Source organism: Aedes aegypti, chromosome 3 (assembly GCF_002204515.2).
Source record: "Aedes aegypti strain LVP_AGWG chromosome 3, AaegL5.0 Primary Assembly, whole genome shotgun sequence".
NCBI classification, from domain to species: domain Eukaryota; kingdom Metazoa; phylum Arthropoda; class Insecta; order Diptera; family Culicidae; genus Aedes; species Aedes aegypti.
Window position 1 is genome coordinate 284,066,662 of NC_035109.1, and position 25,788 is coordinate 284,092,449.

At 45.4% G+C, this 25,788-nt stretch overlaps 1 protein-coding gene across 4 annotated transcripts in view; it reads right to left on the minus strand.

Moving 5' to 3' along the window:
• Positions 1–1,689: 1,689 nt before the first annotated feature.
• Positions 1,690–25,788, minus strand: part of LOC5565029 — a 142,784-nt gene continuing 118,685 nt past the window's right edge. For 2 of the 4 annotated variants that reach the window (XM_021851158.1, XM_021851157.1), the window contains 2 exons: positions 17,310–17,316; positions 1,690–2,636 (listed from right to left, as the gene is read on the minus strand). In XM_021851158.1, coding sequence (XP_021706850.1) covers positions 2,210–2,636; positions 17,310–17,316 — 434 coding nt within the window. In that variant the 3' untranslated portion in view covers positions 1,690–2,209. The remainder of the gene's footprint in view (positions 2,637–17,309; positions 17,317–25,788) is intronic. The other 2 variants (XM_021851155.1, XM_021851156.1) reach the window with 2 other exon arrangements.

The window sequence follows — 25,788 nt, forward strand, 5'->3', positions numbered from 1 at the left end:
TACCAGAGTCTTGAGAAGATTCTACCAAAGTCCTGTGAAAGATTATATCAGATTCCTGTCAAAGTCCTGATGGATTCTATCAGAGTCCTGTGATATATTCCAGGAAAGTCCTGTGAAGGATTCCATAAGAGTCATGTGAAGGATCCTATAATAGTCCTGAGAAGGATTCTATCAGAGTCCTGAGAAGGATTCTATGAGAGTCCTGAGAAAGATTTTATCAGAGTCCTGAGATGAATTCTATCAGAGTCCTGAGAATAATTTTATTAGTCATGAGAAGGATGCTATCAGAGTCGTGAGAAGGATTCTATCAGAATCCTGAGAAAGATTCTATGAGAGTCTTGAGAAAGGTTCTATGAGAGTGCTTAGAAGGATTTTATCAGAGTCCTGAGAAGGATTTTATCAGAGTCCTGAGAAGGATTTCGGATCTGAGAAAAATTCCAGCAGAATCCTCAGCAGGCTTATATCAGAATCTTCAGCAGGATTTTATCAGAATCCTCAGCAAGATTTTATCAGAATCCTCAGCAGGAAGGATTCTATCGGAATCCTCAGCAAAATTCTAACAGAATCCTCAGCAGGATTCTCTCAGAATCATTAGGAAGATTCTACCAGAATCCTCAGCAAGGTTCTATCAGAATCCTTAGCAGGATTCTTTCAGAATCCTTTGCACGATTTTTTCGAAATCCTTAGCAGGTTCCCTAATTCTCTCGGAATCCTCCACAGGATTCGCTCAAAATTCTTAGCAGAATTCTCTCACAATCTTCAGCAGGATTCTCTCAGAATCCTCAGCAGAATTCTCTCAAAATTCTCAGAAGGATGCTCTCAGAATCCTTAGCAGGATTCTCTCACAATCCTTTGAAGGATTCTCTCAGAGTTTCATTCAACTGGGCTTCTTCAAATTTAAAATTAAACTTTGCAATAAAAAAGTCTAAAGTTCATATAAATAACCCCAACAATTTTCTTACATCAAAAATTGCATGATTTGGTATGTTCTGTCAAGTCTGTATTGGTATGCTTTATCACTTCAGTCGTCGCGCTGCTGTATTTTGTACAACACTGGTGAAGAAAGCTCGCTGTTCGTTTATAACAGCAGCGTAGTGGTTCTGACGGTGGCCAACCACGCAACGACTGGTAGGTTAAGTTCAAAAGTTATTGGCGTTTTACAAAACCTGCATTTACCAGCAAAAGTTCTCATAGAAAATAACAAAACATAGAAGATAGAACTCTGCTAAAATTTTTCATAATCAATGTCCTCCACTAGTGCTGTTTATCGACCTTGTATCACAAATCCAAATTTTCTCAAACATCTCTCAGAGCATGATTCCGTCCCTAAATTACACTTTTAGTAAACGCTAAGGAGTCGTGTTTTCCATTAATGCTTTAGGCATCAATGTTATGTGCCTCAGTTCCAGAACCGACTTTATTAGCTTGGTTTCATTAGTTAATCTGTTTAGTTAATAATTTTTCCCTTCTCCATTCACTGTTTGACAGCACACTATTTTAACTCTGTAAAGTCTATAAATGTACGAGGATAAAATTTCATACAATAGGTTTAGTCGAAAACGGGGAAGAGGAAGATTCAACGTGCTTGGTAGTGGCTTAAACTGTAGAAAAAATGTTCAGTTTTTCTCGGTTGTCTACTTGATATGAAGGAAAGGATATGGGGAATAGAGATATCTGTTTGTTTTTTTTATTCTTATTTTTCTGTTCCATATGTACCGTTCTTGTTGCGTCGCTGAGAGGAAGCTGATCAAGAGGGAGCCCTATCATGTTCCTGATATAACCAGGTTCAGCTTGCACTAGGCCCTATTTGCTGTTAGAACTTGGCATCATATTTGCGTTTGATAAATACATCTTAAAATTCCAGTATTTCATTACCTAAATTTACACTTTAATACAGTATAAATGCTTACAAACACTTAAGAGGGGGTTCTGTATTTATTTCTCGCTCGACATAGTCCATCCAATATGTATAATTAGATTCAAACCCACTTGTTTAACGATCAGTTTTCTCACTGTTGAAGATGATATCCGAAACGTCACCTTGAATATTCCTATAGTTAAAAAGATTCTACATTACAAGCAGCTGCGGTCTTTTGTCGCCAAAAAACCGAGCGATAGATTATTGTCCTGTGTCAGCTTGTTTCTTCCTGCCTAACATATGCGTAAACCATAAACCGGTCCGAGTCCCGTGCCTAAATATGTGTGACATTTAATATCTTACAGGGTTGCGCCCGTATACGGACTGTATGTACTTATTGTCCAGGTAGTACTGTTTCTTAAGGTAGTAGAGCAACTTACGTAGTCTGGCAGCGCAGCGAAACTCGTCCTCCGTGTAGAAGGGGTTCGAGGGTCGGGCCGACGTTTCACTGGAACTGTCCAAGTACTCCTCGGGTAGTCCTCCGGCGTACATTCGCGGACGGTTCCCGAAAGCGGCGCCAGTGTAGTGCGGTAACTCGGGGTGGCGCAGAACCCCACGTGGACTGTAGACCGGGAGCTCCCCAGCTGCCGAAGGAAGAGGATGCTGCTGCTGCTGTTGATGCTGTTCGAAATCCGCTGCCGTCGCTAGTGCCGTCGCATCGTCTACAAACGCCGGCGATAGGTTGTCGTAGTCGCTCGGGTTGGGAGTAAAACTCGACCTTCGGTTCCACGGGGTTGATGGAGGAAAAGCAGAGAGAGAGTATATTAGTTCGATCTTAAGTAATCATAAATCCAAAAGAGAAATTGGAACGAAATTCTATAAACTACTCGACAAAAAGGCTGTTTGGACTTCATGCAAACATACTACACAAAAAGTCTGCACATCAAAATGCAAAAATTCTAACAACGAACATTAAAAAAAGAGATCGACAAACAATTAAAAAACTAGGAAAAATGTGCTGTAATCTTATTTCAAGAAAAAACTAAATTGTTTGCAATACGTAGATCAAAAATAGATATCGGAATAAAAAAATCGTAAGGCGCCATCCAGGCTAGACAGGAACTGATAATAAAAATAAGGCAATTTCAGGGATGATATAAGCCAGCAGTGCTCAATCTGCGTCTCACGAGGCTCATGTGGCCATCGATATCCATAAATGCGTCACGTGGTGTAATTACTTAGAACTCACAAATAAGCTTCTTCTTTTGTTTATTTCAATTCAGCTTCAATTTCGGTGCAGATGTTTATAAAGTTAAATGAATGCCTAGAATTATATTGGTGATCCCAGGATCCATTGAGAATCCTGAGGATCTCGCTTAAGGCCCGAAAGACCCACTGGAAATCCTAACAATATTATTGAAAACTTCGAAATTCTACAGGGATCTTGGGCATAATCGATAATCAAATATCTGTTGGGGGCACTACGCCACTGTCCAGTGCGACAGACTCAACAGCTGCGTTCACTTGGCAGCAGTTGAGTCGAAGCGTGGTGACAGCTTGATTATCAAAATCCTCAATGTTTTTTATCATAAGTAATATGAAGTACAGTTTTTGAGCTCAGTCTAACCCCTAAAAGACATGCTGCAAAACAACGAGGTCCAAAACTACCCCTAACATTTCTGAAAAGAATGTTGTTGGTTATCGACGACTGGTGAGCACATAACGTCGGAAACAAGCCGTTTCGATTGTCGGAGCTGTACCTTGGCAAATAATATTGACGACATGGTCAAATGCGAAGGTGGATGCGGTGGCTGGTTTCACTACGGCTGCCTGGGATTGGATGACGGAAGGAAGGAAGAACATTGGAAGTGCTCGAGTTGTGTTACTGGGACTGTGGCTAATGCACCGGAACCAGGATCAACAGGTGGACAAGGTTCTCGACAATCGTGTTTCACCACTGTCTCCGGGATGGGTAGACCGTGTTCTTTAGACCCGACGGCAGAGCGATTGAACCGTAACCTCAAACTGCTTGAGGAGCAACAGTCCTTCTTACTGAGAACCCCATCTCTTCACAAAAGAGAACAAATGAAAAGATTTTTTACGCTTCTAATTATTTTTACGCTCCAAATTCCAACTTACGCTCCCTCTTTTTACGCTTTAATTCTTTATGCGCTCCCCCAGTCAGGGGCGTAAAAAGAGGTTTGGTTGTATTCACGTTTATCTACTCGATGGCGAAAGATGTCAACCTGGTTCGTCAACACCCATCACGTCAACAACGTCAGTCCCTTGAAGCGACCCGGTGACGAGCTTTCCGCATGCGGTTACAGTGAAGTAGAAAACCGTAGCCGTCTTGCATAACCTATTGTACTGCAGAGGGCAGGCAGTACCATAGGTTATGCAAACCTTCAATCTTCTGTATGGGCGTCCGGAGCAGACTTTCTTCTCGCTCCTAAAGTTCAAGATGTTCCTGCACCAAAGGCCGATAACCTGAAGACGCTAGTGACGTTCGGCATGGCAGTGCAGAACTTTTGCGATTACCTGGCGGCAGCAGGAAAAATGGTTCATCTTTTGAATTCTGTTCTTTTGCAGGAACTGGTCGACAAGCTTCCAGCGCATCTGAAATTGGGCTGGGCAGCGTACGAACGGCAGTTTCCTCTAGTAGGTCTGCCAGTCTTCGGTGTGTACATGAGGAACCTGGTTTCATCGGCGGCGGGCCAGACAAGGCAACGTCCATCCCTCAGCATCGTCGGTTACAGAAACAGTGAAGCCAACGAAGAGTGCGGCCTTTGGTGTGCGATGTTTGATCTGCAGTGATTTGAATCACAAAGTGAAGGAGTCCGACGTTTTCAAGCGGTTGAAAAGTGAAAAAAAGTGGAAAACAGTTCGCACACATCAACCTTGTCGAGTCTGTCTCGGCAAACATGGATGAAAACCGTGTCGTTCTCAATCACGCTGCGAGATTCAAGGGTGTCAACTTCGCCATCATCCACTGCTTCACTCGAGTTCTACAGCACCTTCGACGAGCTCAGTTAGTAACCCGGCAAACCGCGTTCCAGCTACTCCGACAATTGTTTCGAATCATCCCACTGGTGTGAATACGCATCGACATGGCCAGAGTACAACACTCTTCCGTGTTTTGCGGATTACACTATTTGGTAACGGAAAAAGCATCAACACGTTCGCCTTTATTGACGAAGGATCTTCAGTTACGCTTTTGGAGAAGTGGATTGCTGACGAGCTCGATGTTATAGGGTTTTAAGAGGCGACTTTGTTTGACTTGGGCAGGCAACGTCAGCCGCGACGAAGATGATTCCCATCAGGTTTAGATAGAGATTGCAGGGATTAGAGCTGATGTTTGCTATAAGTCCACACTGTTAAATCCTTGACGCTGCCTAAACACACACTTCGGTACGGTGAACACGTTATCAGCACCTTCAGAAGTTACCAGTCAAGGATTATGGAGAGTGATTCCGGGAATTTTAATTGGAGACGAACATGCCCATCTAACTGCCACCAAGCAACTCCGTGAAGAGAAGACAGGTGAGCCAGTCGCAGCAAGGACTTGACTTGGATGGGCGGTACCCGACTAAGGGTACATAACAAAATTATATCAGCACATGTTATTATGTTATAAGGTTTTTTCGAACATATTTTGTTACAAACTTGATGCAGGATGTTGTTAAAATAACTTAAATTATAACAAAAAGTGTATGAATAATAACATAAACATAACAAAATGTGTTTGAATTCTATCAAAAACATATCAAACCAAGTTATAATGTTTGATACAAAGTATCAAAATTATAATACTATTCGATATAGGATAATATTGTATATTATTGAAATGCATAAGTATCCATTTAATTTTGTTACAAAGTTGTTAAAAATTAACAAAAAAATATCTTAAAGGGAAGTAAAACACATTATGTTATATTTTTGTTTTAATATGTCCTGAGGATAACGGAGCCTAACAAAATTATATCATAATATGATATGCATATCATATTCTGATAAAATTTTATTATATTTTTGTTACAAGCCTCTAGTCGGGTATATGGTCCGGTTCAGCAAGGGATGCAGAATAGCAGCTTCAACTTCCACATATGTAAATGGCACGGTAAGTGGCTGGGCATGGCGTACCATTGGTACCTCGCGTACCTACAGGAATAAAAAAGACCCCATTGTGTGGTCCTTAGCCTCTTGCCCAGCAACTCCTATCCCTACCCCCTCGTGGTACTGGCCGGGGTACGAGTAACCTTAGGGAAGATCTTTGGTCGTATGCTGACAGAGAAGGGGGGGTTTGCTTTAGCTTTCGTTCAGCAAACCTTTAGCGTCTGTACTCCATGTTAGGAGCGGCTCACAACAACGTCTGTTCCCATATAAACTGCGCACTATGGTCCTCCGAACATTTACGGGGAATGGTCCTCCGGAAATCAAGGGGGTTGGTGTGGCCCTGCAAGCCAACTGCAAAAACACATCAACACAGGAACGTCAACGAGAGAATACGGACCGGAACAATCGGCAAAGACCACAGCGACGGAAATGGACTAGCGATTGGAAACTCGGTACGTGGAACTGCAAATCTCTCAACTTCATCGGAAGCACACGATGTACTGAAGATCCGCGGATTCGACATCGTAGCGCTGTAGGAGGTGTGCTGGACCGGTTTGATGGTATGAACGTTTAGAGGTAATCATACCATCTACCAGAACTGCGGAAACACGTGAGCTGGGAACAGCTTTTACAGTGATGTGTGATATGCAAAGGCGGGTGATCGGATGGTGGCCGATCAACGAAAGAATGTGCAAGTTGAGGCTCAAAGGCCGGTTCTTCAACTGTAGCATCATAAACGTGCATAGCCCTCACTCCCGAAGCACTGATGATGACATGGACACATTTTACGCGCAGCGCGATTGGCCCAACCAAACGTCGCCGCCGCATACGCGCAGCATCTCGAGGTAGTGTTGCCGGAAGAGGGCGAGCTTGACGAAGCCCCTCTTGAGGACTGCTGGAGTAACATAAAAGCAGCCATCAACAACGCAGCCGAGAGCATCGTCGGGTACGTGCAAAGGAGGACATGTAACGATTGGTTCGAGAATGCAGGCAGGTTTTGGAGGAGAAGGATGCAGCGCGGGCTGCAATGCTGCAGCAAGGAACGCGACAAAACGTGGAGCGATATAGTAGAAAACGAAGGCAGCAAACCCGCCTACTCCGGGTAAAAAGCGCCGCCTGGAAGAAGCGGAATGTGAAGAAATGGAGCAGCTACATCGTTCACAATAAACGCGAAAGTTCTAAGAGAAGCTTAACGCATCCCGAAAAGTGTCGCGAGCGAAGGGATAAGGAATCTTAACGGTCGGACGTGAGGTGATTGAAAGGGGGAAGTAGCACTACGATGAACACCTGAATGACACAGAGAACATAGGCGCAGAGGGTCACGACAGTGGAGGAAGTGATTACGTCAGCACGGCGGATGAAGGAAACCAACCTGCCCCCACATTGAGGGAAGTTAAGGATGCCATTCAAACAGCTCAAGAATAACAAGGCCGCTGGTAAGGATGGTATTGGAGCTGAACTCATAAAAATGGGCCCGGAGAGGTTGGCCGCCTGTCTGCACCGGCTGATTATCAGAATCTGGGAAACGGAACAGCTGCCGGAGGAGTGGAAGCCAGGAGTGGGGGTCATATGCCCCATCTACAAGAAGGGCGACAAACTGGAATGTGAAAACTATCGTGCGATCACTATCCTGAATGCCGCCTACAAAGTGCTATTCCAGATTATCTTTCGTCGTCTATCACCAATAACAAATGAGTTTGTGAGAAGCTATCAAGCTGGTTTCATCAACGGCCGCTCGACGACGGACCAAATCTTCACTGTACGGCAAATCCTCCAGAAATGCCGTGAATACCAAGTTCCAACGCATCACCTGTTCATCGATGTTAAGGCGGCTTATGATAGCATCGACCGCGAAGAGGTATGGAAAATCATGGACGAGTACAACTTTCCCGGGAAGCTCACAAGACTAATAAGAGCAACGATGGACGGTGTGCAGAATAGCGTGAAGATTTCAGTTCGTTCGAATCTCGCCGGGGACTCCGACAGGGTGATGGACTTTCGTGCCTGCTGTTCAACATCGCGCTAGAAGGTGTCATGCGGAGTGCCGGGTTCATTTTCACAAGATCCAGCCAAATTTGACAAAATTTGAATTCCAAAGAAAAACATGACAAAAAGTTGCGAAATAGTGATCAATTTGCCCCCGAATTACGGTACATGCTGATAGGCGGAACCGAGCGCGACAGAACCCGCCTAGGAAACAGTGTTACGATAGACGGGGATACTTTCGAGGTGGTCGACGAGTTCGTCTACCTCGGATCCTTGTTAAGGGCTGATAACAACGTTAGTTGTGAGATACGAAGACGCATCATCAGTGGAAATCGCGCCTACTATGGGCTCCAGAAGAAGCTGCGGTCGAGAAAGATTCACCCCGCACCAAATGTACCATGTACAAAACGCTTATAAGACCGGTGGTCCTCTATGGACATGTAGCAACATCCTTCATTAGGGTTTGAAGAATGAGTTTTCAATATGGTATGATAAGTTTCTACTTACATTACAGTACTAGCGTGTTTGGAACATTTCTCAAAAATTCTCCATAGTAATTTCCATATAAACCTATATTGCCTTTGGGCCACCTTTAAATCACCACCTAGAAAGCTGAAAATTTCACAGAACACTATTTTTATGGTAAGGATGATAAGGAGCATATGGGAGATTGGACTTTCAAACATTTTTAAAATATGAATCGCCCTAATGTAGCATAGACCATGCTGAAAGAGGACCTACAAGCACTGGGAGTGTTCGAACGAAGGGTGCTTAGGACGATCTTTGGCGGAGTGCAGGAGAACGGTGTGTGGCGGCGGAGAATGAACCACGAGCTCGCTAGGCTCTACGGCAAACCCAGTATCCAGGAGGTTGCGAAAGCCGGAAGGGTGCGCTGGGCAGGGCATGTTGCAAGACTACCGGACAACAATCCTGCAAAGATGGTATTCGCGTCGAATCCGGTTGGCACAAGAAGGCGGGGAGCACAGCGAGCGAGGTGGCTTGATCAGGTGCAACAAGATCTGGAGAACGTGGGCCAAAATCGGAGTTGGAGAGACACAGCCATGGACCGATTAAATTGGCGTAACATCGTTAACGAGGTTTTATCAAATTAATTGATGTAACACCAACTTAATAAAATAAATTATATTTGAATGCGGAGATGATGGAAAACTGCACGACCTGGTAAATCAGTACTTCACCGTTTAAAGCGTTGTAGTTTCAGCAGACAATGGATAAACATCTGAAGAATAGAAGGGTGTCAGAACAATTCTCAAGCAAACAATCAGAAGAGTCGGAATAAGACTTGAGACGGGCTGTTAAGACGGTATACACATGTGGAGTTCTCTGATAGCTACCCCATGACAGTTCGATGGCTATAGTGCTGCGAACGACGGCTGAAGGCGAACTCTAAAATCAAAGAAAGTGTTCGATACCAAATTGGTGAATACCAGGAGAAGCTGTGGAAAAGGAACTAAATTCGGTGGAACCACACAGAGTCTGGTATCTCCCACTGAGTGTGGTGCAGAACCCCAAGAAGCCCAGCAAGATCTGTCTCGTTTGGGATGCGGCAGCAAAGGTGAACGGAATCTCTTTGGACAGTATACTGATAAAGGGTCCGGACCTCATCGTGCCGTTAACAGCTGTTTTGTATGGGTTTCGAGAACGGCAAGTGGCTCTTGTATCGAGAAACCCCAACCGAGAAGCCTATGGTATCCATCATGGATGTAGCTAAGTTTGGTTCCACTAGTTTACCATGCACGGCGCAGTACTTTAAGAACCTCAACGCAAGGATACATGCGGTAGAGTACCCGAGAGGAGCCGAGGCCATCGAGCGTCGACATTACATCGACGATTATCTGGACAGCTTCGACGGTGATGACGAAGCATGCCGTGTGGCAGAAGAGGTGAGGACAATCCATTCAAGAGGCGGTTTCACCATCCAGAACTAGTTGTCCAATTCTTCTAAGGTTCTGCGAGGCAACAAGCGATTGCCGTCAGATGGCAGTTGATGCCGATAAAACCAGTCAAACGGAGAGAGTTCTTGACATGTTTTGGGACCCCAAGTCGGACATTTTCGTCTATGCAGCCGCATTGGATTTGTCGACAATTACTCCCACCAAGAGGAACATTCTTCGCTGCGTTATGAGTCAGTACGATCCACTGGGATTACTCTCTCATTTTTTTTCATTGGCCGTGTAATAAACTAGGACATCTGGAGAACGAAGGCCGCTTGGGATGATACTGTTGGAGAAGAATTACAAGAGCGCTGGAGCCTTCCGTGAGCGTATTTTCCTGGCGTAGTTTCATCAGAAATAGAGGATCTACAGCTCCACATTTTTGTTGACGCCAGTGAGACAGCTTATGCCTGCGTCGCATATTGTTGGGCGAAGATTCGTGGAATGTTTCACACAGTGCTGGTTGGCGCAAAATCAATGGTGTCACCAATGAAATCGCTGTCGTTTCTAAGATTCGAACTTCAGAAGGCGATCATCGGTTGTAGGTTATTGAAATCACTATGTGCAAGACACAATTTTCCCATCAAGCAGAGGTTTATCTGGACCGACTCCAAGACGGTCCTTGCATGGATCAATTCCGACCATCGTCGCTACCGCCAGTTCGTGGCCTGTAGAATTGGAGAAATTTTGTCCAAAACGAGTGCCGAGAAGTGGATTTGGATCCCTACGAAACAAAATGTCGTCGACGAAGCTACAAAAAGGGGAAGAGGTCCAAGTCTCGATCCGGAAAGTCGCTGGTTTACTGGGCCGCAGTTCCTCAAAGAACAACAAGAATTCTGGCCGGATCAACCCACAAATGTTGAAACCCCGGATGAGCAGAAGCCTTGCCTAATACAGCACGTACAGCAGCAAAATTTCTTGGTCGATTGGAGCCGCTTTTCGAGGTGTGCCATTGCCTACATTCATCGTCTGGTTGGCAACTTTGGTAGAAAACTATTAGGACTGGCACCGAATGTTGGTCACCTTACCCGAGATGAACTGAACAAAGCTCAGAACAGCCTGTGGCGTTTAGCTCAAGAGAACGTTTTTCCTGATGAAGGGGCTATGTTAAAGAAGACAGCCGATGACAATTGGACAGTGAAACTGATGAATACGAGCCGCATCTACAAATTATCGCCATGTATGGATGAGCACGGTGTGATCCGTATGGACTCTCGACTTGATGCAGCGTTCGATGTCCAGTTCCCGATTGTTCTACTAAAAAACTATCCACTGACAAACCTTTTGTTGGATTGGTTTCAGAGAACCTATCTTCTTGGAAACAACGAAACCATCGTCAATGAAGTGAGGCAGCGGTTCCACGTTCCATCATTGCGAACACAGGTGCGAAAAGTTGTGAAATTTTGTATGCATCGCAAATTGAAGAAAGCATAGCCTTCTGTTCCTCTAACAGCGCCTCTACCGGATGCAAGGTTGAGCCCTTCCGTTCGACCATTTTCGTACGTTGGTTTGGACTATTTGGATCCGATTAAAGTTAAAGTTGGCCTTTCATTGGTAAAGAGCTGGGTGGCCTTGTGCCTCACCATTCGGGCAGTGCATTTAGAGGTCGTACAGTCGCTCTCTACGAATTCATGAAAGATGGTTAATCGACTCTTTATAGTACGCCGCGGTTCACGGCTGGAAATTTCAAGTAACAACGGGACGAACTTCTTGGATCCCAGCAGCGAGCTACAAGAACAGTTGAATCAGATGAACGAGAAGCTGTCAGCAGTGTTCACCAATGCCACCGCAAAGTGGGTTTTCAATCCATCTTCACCCCGCATATGAGTAGGTAGATCTTGGGAGCGACTGGTTCGCTCCGTAAAGGTTGCTTTCACTGCACTGTCGATTACCAGAAACCCTGACGATGAGACATTGTTGAAACTGATGGATGAAATCGAAGGTGTAGTCAATACACGCCCGCTTACCTTCATGCCTTTGGAGAATGATTCACAGGAAGCTTTATCTCCTAATCATTTTCTCCTGCCCAGCTCTCAAGGAGTGACGCAGCGTCCAGAGCCACGCATGGAGCAGCCGGATGCTCTGCGAACAATTGCGTTAATGAGGAGACTATTGGATGAGTTCTGGCCTACGTCAAGACTCCAACGGGAGTTCTACGGAGACCTACTTCGAAGAATGCGATCTTGGACATCCGAGATAAGTGTTCACAACAGAGTTTTGGTAAAGCAGGACAAACGGAGACCATTGACCAGCATTACGGGTCGGGGGATGTTGGCGGCACAACGCCACTGTCCGATGAAGGCGGACAGCTGCGTTCACTTGCCAGCAGTTGAGTCGAAGCGTAGTGACAGCTTGGTTGTCAAAATCCTCAAACCATTATTCGCAAGTCACGAAGAAGGCAGAGTTAAGGATCGCAGCCCAACAGTAACGGAGATAATGCAGATCAACTTAAATCACTGCGACACCGCACAGCAACTGTTGTGGCAGTCGAGAACAGAAAGTAAATGCGACGTTGCGATAATAGCTGAACCGTATCGAACACCACTCAATAACGCCAATTGGGTGGTCGATAGCACAGGCACAGCGCTGATACAAGTCGTAGGTTTCTTATTCAGGAAGTGGTTGACAGCTCAAACGCGGGGTTCATGATCCCCAAAATTAACGGAATCTACTTTTGCTCCTGCTATTTGCCTTAAAGATAGACGCTCGAAGAATTTATTCGGCACCGTAAGCACATTTCGGAAAGACGGGCGGGTTTCAATCATCAACCTAAAATGTTATAGCCCATCACTGGCGGGCAACATCAACCGGAGTGTAAGCGAAGAGTACATCCATAGAGATCACCAGGCGATACGCTACAGGATTGACCAGCGGAACACTGCGGCAGTGCAGAGGAACATAAATGGCGACCAGCAGTGGAAGACGAAGGCTTTTGCACCGAAAGCGATGCCCTGAACTTGGATGCGGTAAAACTGACAACAGCGATGGCATGGGCAGGTGATACAACGATGCCACGAAAACGGGAGCCCCGCAACAATCGACGTCCCGCGTACTGATGGAATGAAGCACTCAACATCCTCCGCGCTGCTTGCCTTAAAGGCAGGAGGCGTTGCCAAAGAGCAAGGAACGTAGAAGTCAAAGAGGAACGAAAGGTCGTATTCCAAGCAGCCAGAGCTGTGTTCAAACGCGAGATAACGCTGAGCAAGTCTGAGTGATACAAGGAACTGTGCCTAGCAGCTGACGCCAACCCCTGGGGGACACTTATTGAGTGGTCATGGTGAAAGTCAAGAGTCCATAAATGCTGGTTGAAACGCGTGCTGGAAAGCTGAGGATTATTATCGAGGGCCTCTTTCCAACACATGATCTGCCACCGTGGCCATTTACACCGTATGTCAACGAGAAAGAAGCAAACGCCGAAGACCGTCAGGTCTCCAATGACGAGCTTGTAGCTGCAGCGAAAGCATTGAAGGTGAAAAAAGCCCCCGCATCGGATGAAATTCCGAATGTGGCACTTAAAGCGGCGAACGTAGCGCACTCGGATATGTTTCGTAAGGTGATGCAAAATGCCTGGACGACGGTCAATTCCCAGATATATGGAAGATCCAGAATCTGGTGCTGCCACCGAAGCCAGGGAAACAATCCTGTGATCCATCAACAAATAAGCCTATATGCTTGCTGGATATACTGGGCAAACCCGGGTCATCCTTAACAGGGTGGCTAAATGTACGGACAGCGAGAACGGATTTTCAGAAATGCAGTTTGGAAGGAAAAGTCGACGGTAGACGCAATCCAGCCGGTACTGGAGTGGGCCGAGAAGGCATCGAGGCAAAAACAAAGAGGAAATCGTTTTTGCGCCGTAGCTACTATAGACGTTAAGAACGCGTTCAAAAGCGCCAGTTGGGAGGCCATCACCACAGCGCTGCATAGAATGTGACTTCCTGTGCCGGATTCTGTGACGAACCACCTTTGAGTTCGGACGCGCTTTCATAGCGCTCTTGTAAATATTTTACAACTAGACTTCTGACCCCGGGCCCGCGCGCGTACCTGTCAGTCCGTATTTCAATTGTATATATTTATTTTCTACTTTTGACAACATAGCTCTGCGCGCTTCTCGTGCTTAGCCAGTAATTGCAATTAAACTTTTTTTTTTACCCGCGACGCGAGCGTAGCGAAGTAACTTTTTTTTTTACCCCCGTGTGTGTAGTGTGGTCATATATCAAACATGCCTTGCGGAGTGAAGTCTTGCAGCGTCAACGACGACAACCTTCTATGGAGGTGTACTTATTGCGACAAAAAATACCACGCTGCCTGTATTGGAGTCCAAAGACATCGGGAGCACATTATTACCGCGTTTATGGTACCAATGTGTGCCGACTGCCAGGACATCCTTATGAAGGAGGCCGATGTGCGGAAGCTGCTTCATCAACAAGAAAAACTTCTTGAAGCGGTGCGCTCACAAAACGACACCAATCAGCGTATTGCTGCTGACCTAAATAAATTCAGCTTAGTGTCAGTATTATTTGAAAGCATTGAGCACCTGCTCAATGAAGTAAACGAATCGTTGGCTTTGTCCAACAAAAACAACGCAAGCATACGCAATGCACTCGACCAGCACATGGTGTCGTGTGACTCACGCGTGACTTCAGCAATCACCGACATCAACATATCAAATACAAAAATGTCACAAAAAATTAAAAACTTTTTTGACGATTCTGCATTGGCTATTGAAAAGGCAGTCAATTCAGCAGCAGAAGTAGCAGCAAATGCAATCACGCCAACGGAGCCTCCAACCACTACTGACCCACTTCCAATAATAATTGACGAGGTCAGAAATGAATTGGCCTCATTAGCCAAATCAGCTGCATTTGCAGCAATAGCAGAAGCATCAACGACGACGGAACATAAACATGCAGTAATCTTATTCTTATCGAAGGAAATATTGCAGGAAGTTAAGTCTGTCTCATCTGCTGTCGAAACTATCGAGAGCAGCACTGGAAAAAACTCATCGCAAGCCGACAAAACATTAGCCGAAGAGTTAGCCGAAGACATTCTTTCATCGGTCATCCATAAATCCAACACCAAAACCCATAAACCAAGTCGGGCTCTTCTTTTTCAATATTTTTTATAAATTTCATAATTTTAGTATTAAGAAATGAAACAAAAATATGTATATGTAAAATGTACTAGTCTACGTCGGTTGACGAAATAAATAAATAAATAAAATAAATAAAATAGATTCTGCAGAGCTACGTCGAGAATCGGGTATTGGTGCATGCAACCGACGCTGGCCGAAAGGAGTTAAGAGTAACATCGGGAGTTCCGCAAGGGTCAATACTGGGTCCAACGCTGTTCAATAGGATGTATGACGGGGTTTTATCACTGGAGCTACCAATGGGCATCGAGATCATCGACTTTGCTGATGACGGCGTCCTGATGGAGTCAAGCTAAAGACATCCCGCATTCGAGGATGATGTCTAACAGCTCTGTTGTAATTTCCAGCAAACGTGAGGTCCTGGCAAGCGTGACACTAGAGTGCCGGTGCCAATAGTAGATCATCTAAGCAATAAAAAACCATAACTTATTAATGAAAAGCCTTAACAGAGATTGTGATGTTGAACTTAGGTTCAACGAAAGTTCCGAAATTATAATTCTCCGTCACGGAAATGAATTAAAACGCACGTAATCCGTTGATGAATGGGAGAATATAATTTTCCTATAAAGGACATACAAAAATCTATTACTACACTACATTTAGGGAATTCTCAATCAGTGTGAATCTTTAATTCATGCAATTTCGTTTTGTTCAGACTGATCCGTATTAACAACCTTGCGAACCCCTGACACCGGTCGCAGCATAATAAAATATAGCTGTCTATAGATGTGCATTAAGATGATAATGAACTTACGTTTAGTCTCCTCAATGATCTTCGCTACGGTCACTAACTGAGTCGGGCGAGTTTTGCGTTCACGGGATCGGGCAATTAGATCGATCTTGATCTCACTATGGGGTATGTAGATGGTATGGCTATGCTGCTATGGTACAGCTACAGCTACAGCTGGCAACGACGATATCCTAATCGGTATTTGTAGTTTTTAAGTTCTAAGTTCACTGGCAATTCGTATCATTAAATTACTTATTAACTGTAAACTCTATCTAGCGTATGCTTTGTTGTTTTCTGTCTACTGTTATCACTCATTTTACTGCAACAGGTTGTTATCAAATGAGTGGATTACGTGCGTTTTAATTCATTTCCGTGACGGAGAATTATAATTTCGGAACTTTCGTTGAACCTAAGTTCAACAGAGATCGTTTGGCGTTAACAAATAGATTTCAACCCCTACTAGGGTGCCGGTGCCATTAGTGGGCTACCTGAACTATAAAAAATCATAACAAAATAACGAAAAGTCTAAACAGAGATCTTTTGGCATAAACAGAAATATTTCAAACTTTACTACATGGAAAAAATGAAAAAAGAGTGATGACATTATTTGTTTAGCATAAAATCGCTTGAGTCACTATTGGTACATGTGTTCCAGTAGTTATGACTTTTTGATAAAATAATAAGCTGGAATTTGGCAAATCGACAAAACTAGAGGCGATCTATCCACCAAAAAAGCAAATTTCGTTACATTACAACCATTGGTACCGATACCCTCTTCATACTAAGGTATGGATGACCAATCTGGTCAAAAGCGCATAGAACGCACAGAGGCCTCAAGCGGTTAGAAAGCACGTATAGGATCATGTGCTTAAGAGTAGCAAGTGCATAGCGAACGGTTTCTAAAGAGACCATGTGCATCATAACCGAGATGACGAACATCGGGCTCATCATCAAGCAAGATGTTCAATGCTTCAACCAAATAGGTATCAAAGGTGTACGCCAAGTTTGTAAAGAGGCAACTGCAGATATGGGATAACTTCACTAAAGGTAGGTGGATCCATCTAACAGGAAAACCAATCGCTTCCACCTGACGTGCCTGTGTGAATGTGACCTGTGCTGGTGTGGATGAAACAGCGGAGCATGTTGTGTTCGATTGGCCGTATTTCAATGTTGTGAGATATCACATGCTTCGCGGAGGGGACACGACCCCGGATAATGTATGCTTTATCAAAGACACTTTTCCACATATCTGAGCGGCGAATGCCGAAAAATGCCGGCGAAATAAAATTAAAGGATAATTGAAAGAAAAATATCCTACTTAAAATTATGTGCTAAAGATCTATTAGAATTGGTTTAAAAATCAACAGTAATTTGTTTGCTAAATCCTTCAAAAACAACGCTAGAACATCGATCAAAACACAAAACATTGTGATACAAAGTTCAAAACCAATATATGTGCAGTAACTCAAAAATGTAACTATAAACAAAAAACGGGAGGAAAGCACTCCATTTCACCTGCTCCCTACGATGTGTAATCAAAAAATCGGATGAGTTGTTCCCCATTGCAGCAAATGAACGGCAGGGAACGCCAAAAAACCGTCACCGATAAAACGATTGAGCAAAAAATACAGTGGAACGAGTCCGGTTAGTATGTATATCATTGAGGTTTTCTGAGTAATATGAAAAATGGCGAAACATCATCATCCACAAGGTCATCTAGAACGCACACTGTTTTTTTTTTCACGGCATTCTGTGAACGCGCCCCATGTATGCTGATGGCATGACTGGCGTAATGTTTGATTAATGATTACTTCCTCTTATCTTTGCTTGTTCGGATGTGCGTAATGTCATCATCGTCACTATCTAGGAGAGGAGCAAACTATGATCAGCTGGATTCACACTTTAACTTTGGGAGTTTTGCAGAATGTATGATTTGGGGTATGAGAATCATGCAGTGGCGTTCATAATTAAATATATCGTTTTTAAAGCAGCGTGAACCAAGCTGAAAAGATATGTCTGTAGGACGATGATAATTCAACCTTGTGATATATGATGAAGATTATCACCGTTCCGAGCAAGCGATGCAAAGTTTCAAAGGGTACTTTAGAAGTTTCGTCGAGGAAAGCAGTTTACTGTGTTGTATTACAACATTTCAATCATTTCATTGTTGCTGCTTTGTAGGTACGCTGTTGTTGTTGCTGCTGTTTGATAATAAAAATTTGTAACTATGTTAAACAAATATGAGAAACATTGTTAGGTTAAGCCCCAAATACAAATGGTACAAAAGTTAAAACTGAAAAAAGCAGTCCTCTCAAATCAACAAATCGATGAAAATTAAAACACACAACTTTTTTATTTGGCAAATTAGAAAGCTGTGTGTTTGTATTTTCTTTGATTTGTCTATATTCGAAGAGAGAACACTGCTAGAAAGTAAAAAGAATTCATAAACATAATGGGACCTTCCTTAGCCGAGTGGTTAGAGTCCGCGGCTACAAAGCAAAGCCATGCTGAAGGTGTCTGGGTTCAATTCCTGGTCGGTCCAGGATCTTTTTATAATGGAAATTTCCTTGACTTCCCTGGGCATAGAGAATCATCGTACCTGCCACATGATATACGAAAGTGAAAATGGCAACATTGGCAAAGGAAGCTCTCAGTTCATAACTGTGGAAGTGCTCATAAAAATACTAAGCTGAGAAGCAGGCTCTATTCCAGTGAGAACGCAATTCCAAGAAGAAGATGTAGAAGAATGGGTAACGTCTTCTGAGCCTTCTATGAAGCAAGTGTTCAATATGTTTGTACATATGTTGAACATCCATCACAAATTTTGGAGTTATTATTATTAAAATCTAAAAACTCCGAATAATTAAAATAAAGGTGTTCCCAAAAAATACTGGAATTCCTAATATTTTTTTTTTCATTCTTGATTAGATTTTGCTTCGTTGATGAAGAGATGGAATAAAAATTGGCAAAAGCAGGGGTATTTCCTTTAGATTTAAAAAAAAAAGCACGATTACCCATAGAAAGAAGAGAGGAGGAACTGAAATTACTTGCGACAACATTGGATTAGGAATTATCTCTGGTATTTCCATTTGAAATTAAAAGATTCGAACGGATACCCAACGGAAAAATTTAGCTAGTGAATGAGCATGATTATACTTCACCTGATGGGTATGATTATTAAGCAACCGATCGTTAACTGAAAAATATGAATTGTTGGAGAATCTACCTGGGGAATTCCGGCAACAAAAAACCTTCTTGAGAAAGCACTTTCCGACGAATGCCAGTCTGGGTTCTTTTTTTCATAATGATTACTGGGACAGGGTAAAAGCCATTGAAATAAGAAGTTTAGTCCAAGAAGACAGATATCAGAGGGGACGAACCTGGTGTAGTGGTTAGAACACACGCCTCTCACGCCGAGGACCTGGGATCGAATCCCATCCCCGAGATAGTCACTAAAAATTTCAGTGACGACTTCCTTCGGAAGGGAAGTAAACCCGTTGGTCCCGAGATGAACTAGCCCAGGGCTAGTTAATAAAGATAGAAAAAAAAACAAAGACAGATGTCAAAGACGTACTGTGCTTGACATGCAACGGGTGTAATCCTAATGTTAAAGACTGGTCAACGTTCAAGAGATGGGATTCCGCCACAAGGACGTCGTCATTGCAATATACAAGCGATGGAGAAACGATGATATTGTACCAAAGATTCTAGAGCCGCTTGATGGTGAGTGTGAACCGATCGCAATTCTTCCGGGATACCCGCTGGCGAAAACCCTTAGATTGGTTATTCAGATTTGTTCTCGTATAGGAATTCAGGACCTACAAACCATCAGCTATCAGCTTGAAAGTTTGATCCTTCGCCCCATTTCGTGGCCCTATTCGAAACGTTGAATCGTTTTGGACCCCATTGCCACTCTTGTCTCGCTCAGAATTTCACGTACAGAGGCCTCAAATTGTCGGTATTTCCGCTGGTTTGAACGAATCCACGACTGCATCGCTTTAGAGTCGCCCCAAACCAAACGACGTGTTATTGGTAATGTGTCTTGTACTGACTTCAAACGAACTCCAATCATTGAAGTCTGCAACTCTAATCGAGGAACTGAGATTGGTTTGTGAGGGACTACTTTAGTTTTGGCGGAAAGATGTGTACATCGTACTTGCCCGCGGTCGACAATGCTGAAATAGGTACGCTGTTTCGCTCGCGTCGACAAACACGTGTAGTTCCACGCTGCGAAGGCTTTGAAGACTGCTTTGAGGGACTCTGTCAGAGTGCCAACGCGAACCCGTGGGGTGATGCCTACAGGATTGTTATGGCGAAGACAAGAGGTGCAATTGTTCCTACGGAGCAATCTCCACAGATGCTGGAGGGGATCATCGAGGGGCTCTTTCCGCGCCACAACGCTAGCCCATGGCCTCCTTTTGTAGGACAGCCGGGAATTGGGGCTGGCGATGAGGATAGGGTAACCGATGAGGAACTTGTAGGGATTGCAAAATCCCTAAGCATGGGGAAGGCACCAGGCCTGGACGGAGTTCCAAACCTGGCCTTCAAAGTCGCAATCTTGGAGGCTCCCGGTATGTTCAGATCTGCTATGCAGATATGCCTGGACGAGGGAGTATTTCCAGATGTGTGGAAGAGGCAGAGCCTGGTACTATTGCCAAAGGCGGGGAAACCACCCGGTGACCCGTCGGCGTATAGACCAATATGCTTGATTGACACAGTGGGGAAGGTGCTCGAGAAGATCATCCGCAACAGACTGTTGAGGTACACCGAGGGTGTAAATGGTCTCTCAAGCAACCAGTTCGCCTTCCGGAAAGGGAGGTCCACCGTAGACGCTATTCTGACGGTTAAGAAAACCGCTGAGATAGCACTCCAGCGTAAGAGGAGGGGTATTCGCTACTGCGCAGTAGTGACTCTGGATGTAAGGAACGCATTTAATAGTGCCAGTCGGGCGGCTATTGCTGATGCGCTCCTACGTCTGGGGATACCCGAGTACCTGTACAAGATTCTCGGAAGTTACTTCCAGAATCGGGTATTGGTCTATGACACAGAGGTGGGTCGGAAGTGCTTTCACATAACCTCAGGAGTCCCGCAAGGTTCCATCCTGGGTCCGGTGTTATGGAATGTCATGTACGACGAGGTGTTGAGATTAAAATTCGCGGCGGGTGTGGGCATCGTTGGCTTTGCAGACGATATTATGCTGGAGATCTACGGTGAATCGATCGAAAAAGTGGAATTGACTGCAGCCCAGTCGATCGCAATAGTCCAATTTCCCCCTGGAACTACCTCCTGGTATTACTTCAGGAGGCAGAGAGCTTGTTGATGACTCTACGCCTTTTTGTCACCTCTTGCTCTATTCGATCTGGCTGCAATTTGTCTCTTCAACGTCCCTCACATTTTGGGGCCGACCACACGCCTGGGCCATATGAGACTTTTTTGATAGATGCTACTGTGTTTTGTTGGTGCGCTCGACTCCATTTTTCTGCTCGTCATGCTCAAAGGGCGAACCGGTTAGATGCCAAGGTCGGTCTTGCGATACCGGTTGAGGGGTGACATCCTGTTCGCAAGCGCCCCGACGACCCAAAGCCGGCGGTTCGTTGTGATCAATACTACTCGGTATAGTCCTCGACGGTGAAGCTATCCTACTCCGATGGAGAGTACCTCGACGGCGGAATATCTCCCGAAATTGTTATCGTTACGCGTTGTTCATACTCCGTTGTTGGCCGGTAGAGTGCCGAAGTCGGCCCAGAGATTACGGTTGGAGGATGGCTTTCGGTTCACTGGCGCTCCGACGACTCAATCCGGTGATACGCTCGGACTACTCAGAATAGCTCCCGACGGTGGATCTATACTACTCCGACGAAGATTTCCCCGGTGGCGGAAGATCTTCCGAACCGATGCTATCCGGGCAGATTCCGAGGTCGGTCCGGCGATTCCAGTGGAGGGAAAATTATGGTTCACAGTGGACCTGATGACCATTTGCCGGTGCTGTTTCACGATCTACTCAGCTTGTCCCAGGCGGAGGATCTAGCCTACTCCGACTCGATGGCGGTCGGCCAAGTGTCTGGGTCGGTTCTGCAATTCCAGTTGGAGGGTGACTTCCGGTTTACAGGCGCCTCGGCGACTTATTACCGATACTACGTTACGCTCGTTCTACTAGGTCTAGTCCCCAACGGAGGATCTAGCCTACTCCGATCGCGCCCGATGGTCTCCTCTCATCAACAGACTGACTTGTCGAGTGCCGAGGTCGGTCCGACAATTCCGGTGGGAGGATGGTTTCTGGTTCATTAGCGCTCCGACGACCCAACGTCAAGCGCTGCTCTCTGCGTCTCGTTTCGCTGCTCTGCTCGCCAGTCGCGCTGTAAGCCAGACATTATTTGCACCACTACATATTCCAAAGATCGGGATCGCTTATCATTCCGTGTACCACACCTTCTACGCTGAAGTACTCACCAAATGCAGCCTTCATCATGTATGTTGAACCTCGGGTAGTCGAAGGCAACATGTTATGGCGTTTCTTCAATCTCCATACACTCAGGACAGAATGGTGAAGAGCATGGCCGAATCGATGCAAATACTGCTTGAAGTAGCCATGACCTGACAAGAACTGTGTCAGGTGAAAGTTCAGTTCTCCGTGTTACCTGTTCACCAAGGTCGATAGATTCGGAATGAGCCTGTGGGACTTCTTTTCTCGGAGGTATCCCATTCTTGCTACCACTCAGCCAGCGAACGAATTTTTGCCAACTTCATCGCCTGTCAGGTTTCTCTTCGTTGATAACACTCGACTTTAGACAGGATGATGCAGATCGGGATCATCCCAGCGATTGCGCATGCCGCCTGCGACTATATGGTCCTGTACACGCTCACCACTTGCATGGTGATGTGTCGGAACGTACTGTTTAACTTATTCCGATTCCGCTTAGTTTATAGCACCGCGCCCCAGGCTGGCGCACCGTATCTTAGTAGCGCTTCTAGGGTCACCTATGTTGGGCATAAGTCTTGTGAGCGCATTGTTCGCCTTCGCCGCCTTCTCGCATGCATAATCGACGTGAATATTGAAGTTCAGCCGATCGTCTAGCATAACGCCCAGGTGTTTCAGCTTTCGCTGTGATGCATTGGCATGCCCCCAAACAGTGATCTCACCGTGCATGACTGCTTTGCAGTTGCTGACTAGTAGCACCTCCGTTTTGTGGTGGGCTATCTTCAGCTTGACTCCCTCCATCCAATCTTTGACCAGACCAATTGCCTCCGTTGTTAGCATTTCTACTTCCTCCTGTGTCTCACCTTTTTCCGTTAGGACGACGTCATCTCGACTCCCTTGGGTAGCTCCAGCGTAATGAGCCCGTCATACATTGCATTCCACAGCGTTGGTCCCAGTATGGAACCTTGTGGGACTCTAGCCGTTATTCTTAACTCCTTCGAGTCGGCATTGGTTTCATATCTCAGTACACGGTTTTGGAACTAGCTCTTCAAAATCTGGGACAAGTAGTCGGGAACCCGCATTCTGTGCAGCGCTGTGGCAATGGCCTCCCAGATGGCGCTGTTGAACGCGTTCTTCACATCTATCGTGACCACGGCACAGTAACGATCTCCTCTACGCTTTCGTTTCAATGCTTTTACGGCCCTCTCCAGCACTGTTCGAATTGCGTCCATCGTCGACCTTCCTTTGTGGAATCCAAACTGCCTTTCTGATAACGCGTTCTCGCTCTCTGTGTATTTCATCACCCTGCTGAGGATAACCCGTTCGAAGAGTTTACCGAGTGTATCCAGTAAACATATAGGCCTATATGATCCAGGATCCCCGAGTGGTTTTCCTGGCTTCGGCAACAGTACCAGTTTCTGAATTTTCCATATTTCTGGAAATTGACCTTCTTTCAGGCTTTTCTGCATAACCTTCCTTACTATATCTGGATACGCAAGGACCGCTGCTTTGAGTATCACGTTGAGGATTCCGTCCAGGACGCGGGGCCTTGTTCAGCTTCAGCGCTTTCACAGTTTCTAAAAGCTCCTCGATGGAGATCTGACGACCTTCGGCATTTCCTACCTCTCCATTGACATATGATGTGGCCATCCCCAGAGTCATGCTTTGGGAATAGACTCTCGACGATGACTTTCAGTTTGCCCGCACATGTTTCGGCCGGCGTCGACGGGCCTTTGATTTTCGCCATTATTACTCGGTAGGCATCCCCCCAAGGATTAGCATCAACGGCTCGGTTTCTCACGTTTGAAAGCCGTTCTGGCTTGCTGGAACACAAATCTCCGCTCTTCTCGGCCTTTCTCGTGTATCGCTCTCTGATATCGTCTTCTGGCTTCAAGACAAGCGGTGCGAAGAGTGCAGAGGGCCTCGTTCCACCAGTATACGGGACGCCAGTTTGTTTGATGGCTTCTGTTTTCTTGGAATTGTTATGTCACACGCCCTGACCATCGCCCTTTTCAGCTCCACCGCATCGGAATCCGGGATTGGGGTCTTGCACAAATTACGTCACGCTCCAAGGGGGGGGGGGGGCGAGGTGTTCAAGCCAAGCGTGACAAGACTTACAAAATTTTCGAAGGACTCATACAAAAAACTCCCCCGGTGGTCAAAAAAGTCGAAATTTAGCTTATGTCACGCTAAATTTCGACTTTTTTGACCACCGGGGGTGTACCATCCCATATCGCTGTCAACACGAAGTCCTTCGACGAAAAGTTCCTTGTCGAAGGCCTTTGCCTTCCACTGCTGTACGCTCCTGGCTTGTAAGATTACAAGTAGTTCGACGAAACCGTCGGATTCCAAGGAAGAAATAACCTAGAACTAGGAACGGTATTCTGTGTGGTACACTGTGATGCGAAACTAACACTAGGCAGTGTCCGCCTGTCTACCTATTTCCTGATCTACTCGAAACGGGCGATGCAAGTTTGACATACCTGTACCTACCGTATTACTTGGGCTAGTTATTGCTGTCGAAACGTTGCTGCTGTCAGGAACTGGGTGAATTTCGATTGAGGTTGACCAATTATAGTTGAAGTTGCAGAATTTCTCGCTCTGAATTCTCCCTAGATATTTCGCCGATGTGGGGTGGAGATACGTATGTTAATATCAAACACCACTGACCGACCTACTTTTCTGTGTCTCGGGGTAAGATATGCTTGCTGCTACGTCGTCGGTACGAGGCAATTGTCTTCCTTGTAGCGGTGTGCTAGACGTTCTTGGTTGCGATGAAGGAAGATTCAGAACTGAATTCGCGGTGTCTTGCACGGCTTGAGACACGAGTACACTCCACGAAGTGATATTATTACGGTCGTACGGATCAGTAGCTGCTACGAACTTTTTGAGAATTTCAGCCTAGGGACGTACCGCCACCCAAGCTTCCGCCAATTGCGTGAGAACCAACAGCATTTCAATGCGACGCATATTGTGGTTGAATATGAGCTTAGAAGCTTTCAAAACCCCCCACTGCCGAAATGAATCAAAAGTGCCAAGAATAGGATCCGGCTCCCTAATTTCTCCTGCAGTTCTTTTTCTTCCTCTAGCCGAAGAAGCTCGAGCCGCCTTCTTGCCGAATTAGTGCTGGATGTAGTTGATCTGGTGGATTCCAGTCCGTGCTGTAGTGCGCAGGTGACACCCTTGCGCAGGTGAAGTGGAACCACCTCTCTTACAGGTCGCAATGGACCATTCATCTGTCCACCATATCGGAGCGATTGTAGGAGGGACAACAAGCCGCAACGGAACTTTCTTCGTCCGTAAGCTGGTCGATTGTTCTGGTGACTATTAGTCTATTTGGTTTATTTTTAGTTTATCCTTTTACCACCAGTGACAGCTATGGAATCACGGTAGGGTATGCAAGGTAGCCTCAATGTATCTCCCAAAGTGGTGGTAGTGCGCACAGTAGGTCTATTCATCTACTCATGGACGAAAGACGAGAGGACTTTGCGAAAGTGGACCACGTTATAATTGAGCTGCAATCGAATTCAGGTTAACTTCTGCGTCAATGAGTCCTCTCGTTGTGTAGGGCCCGTC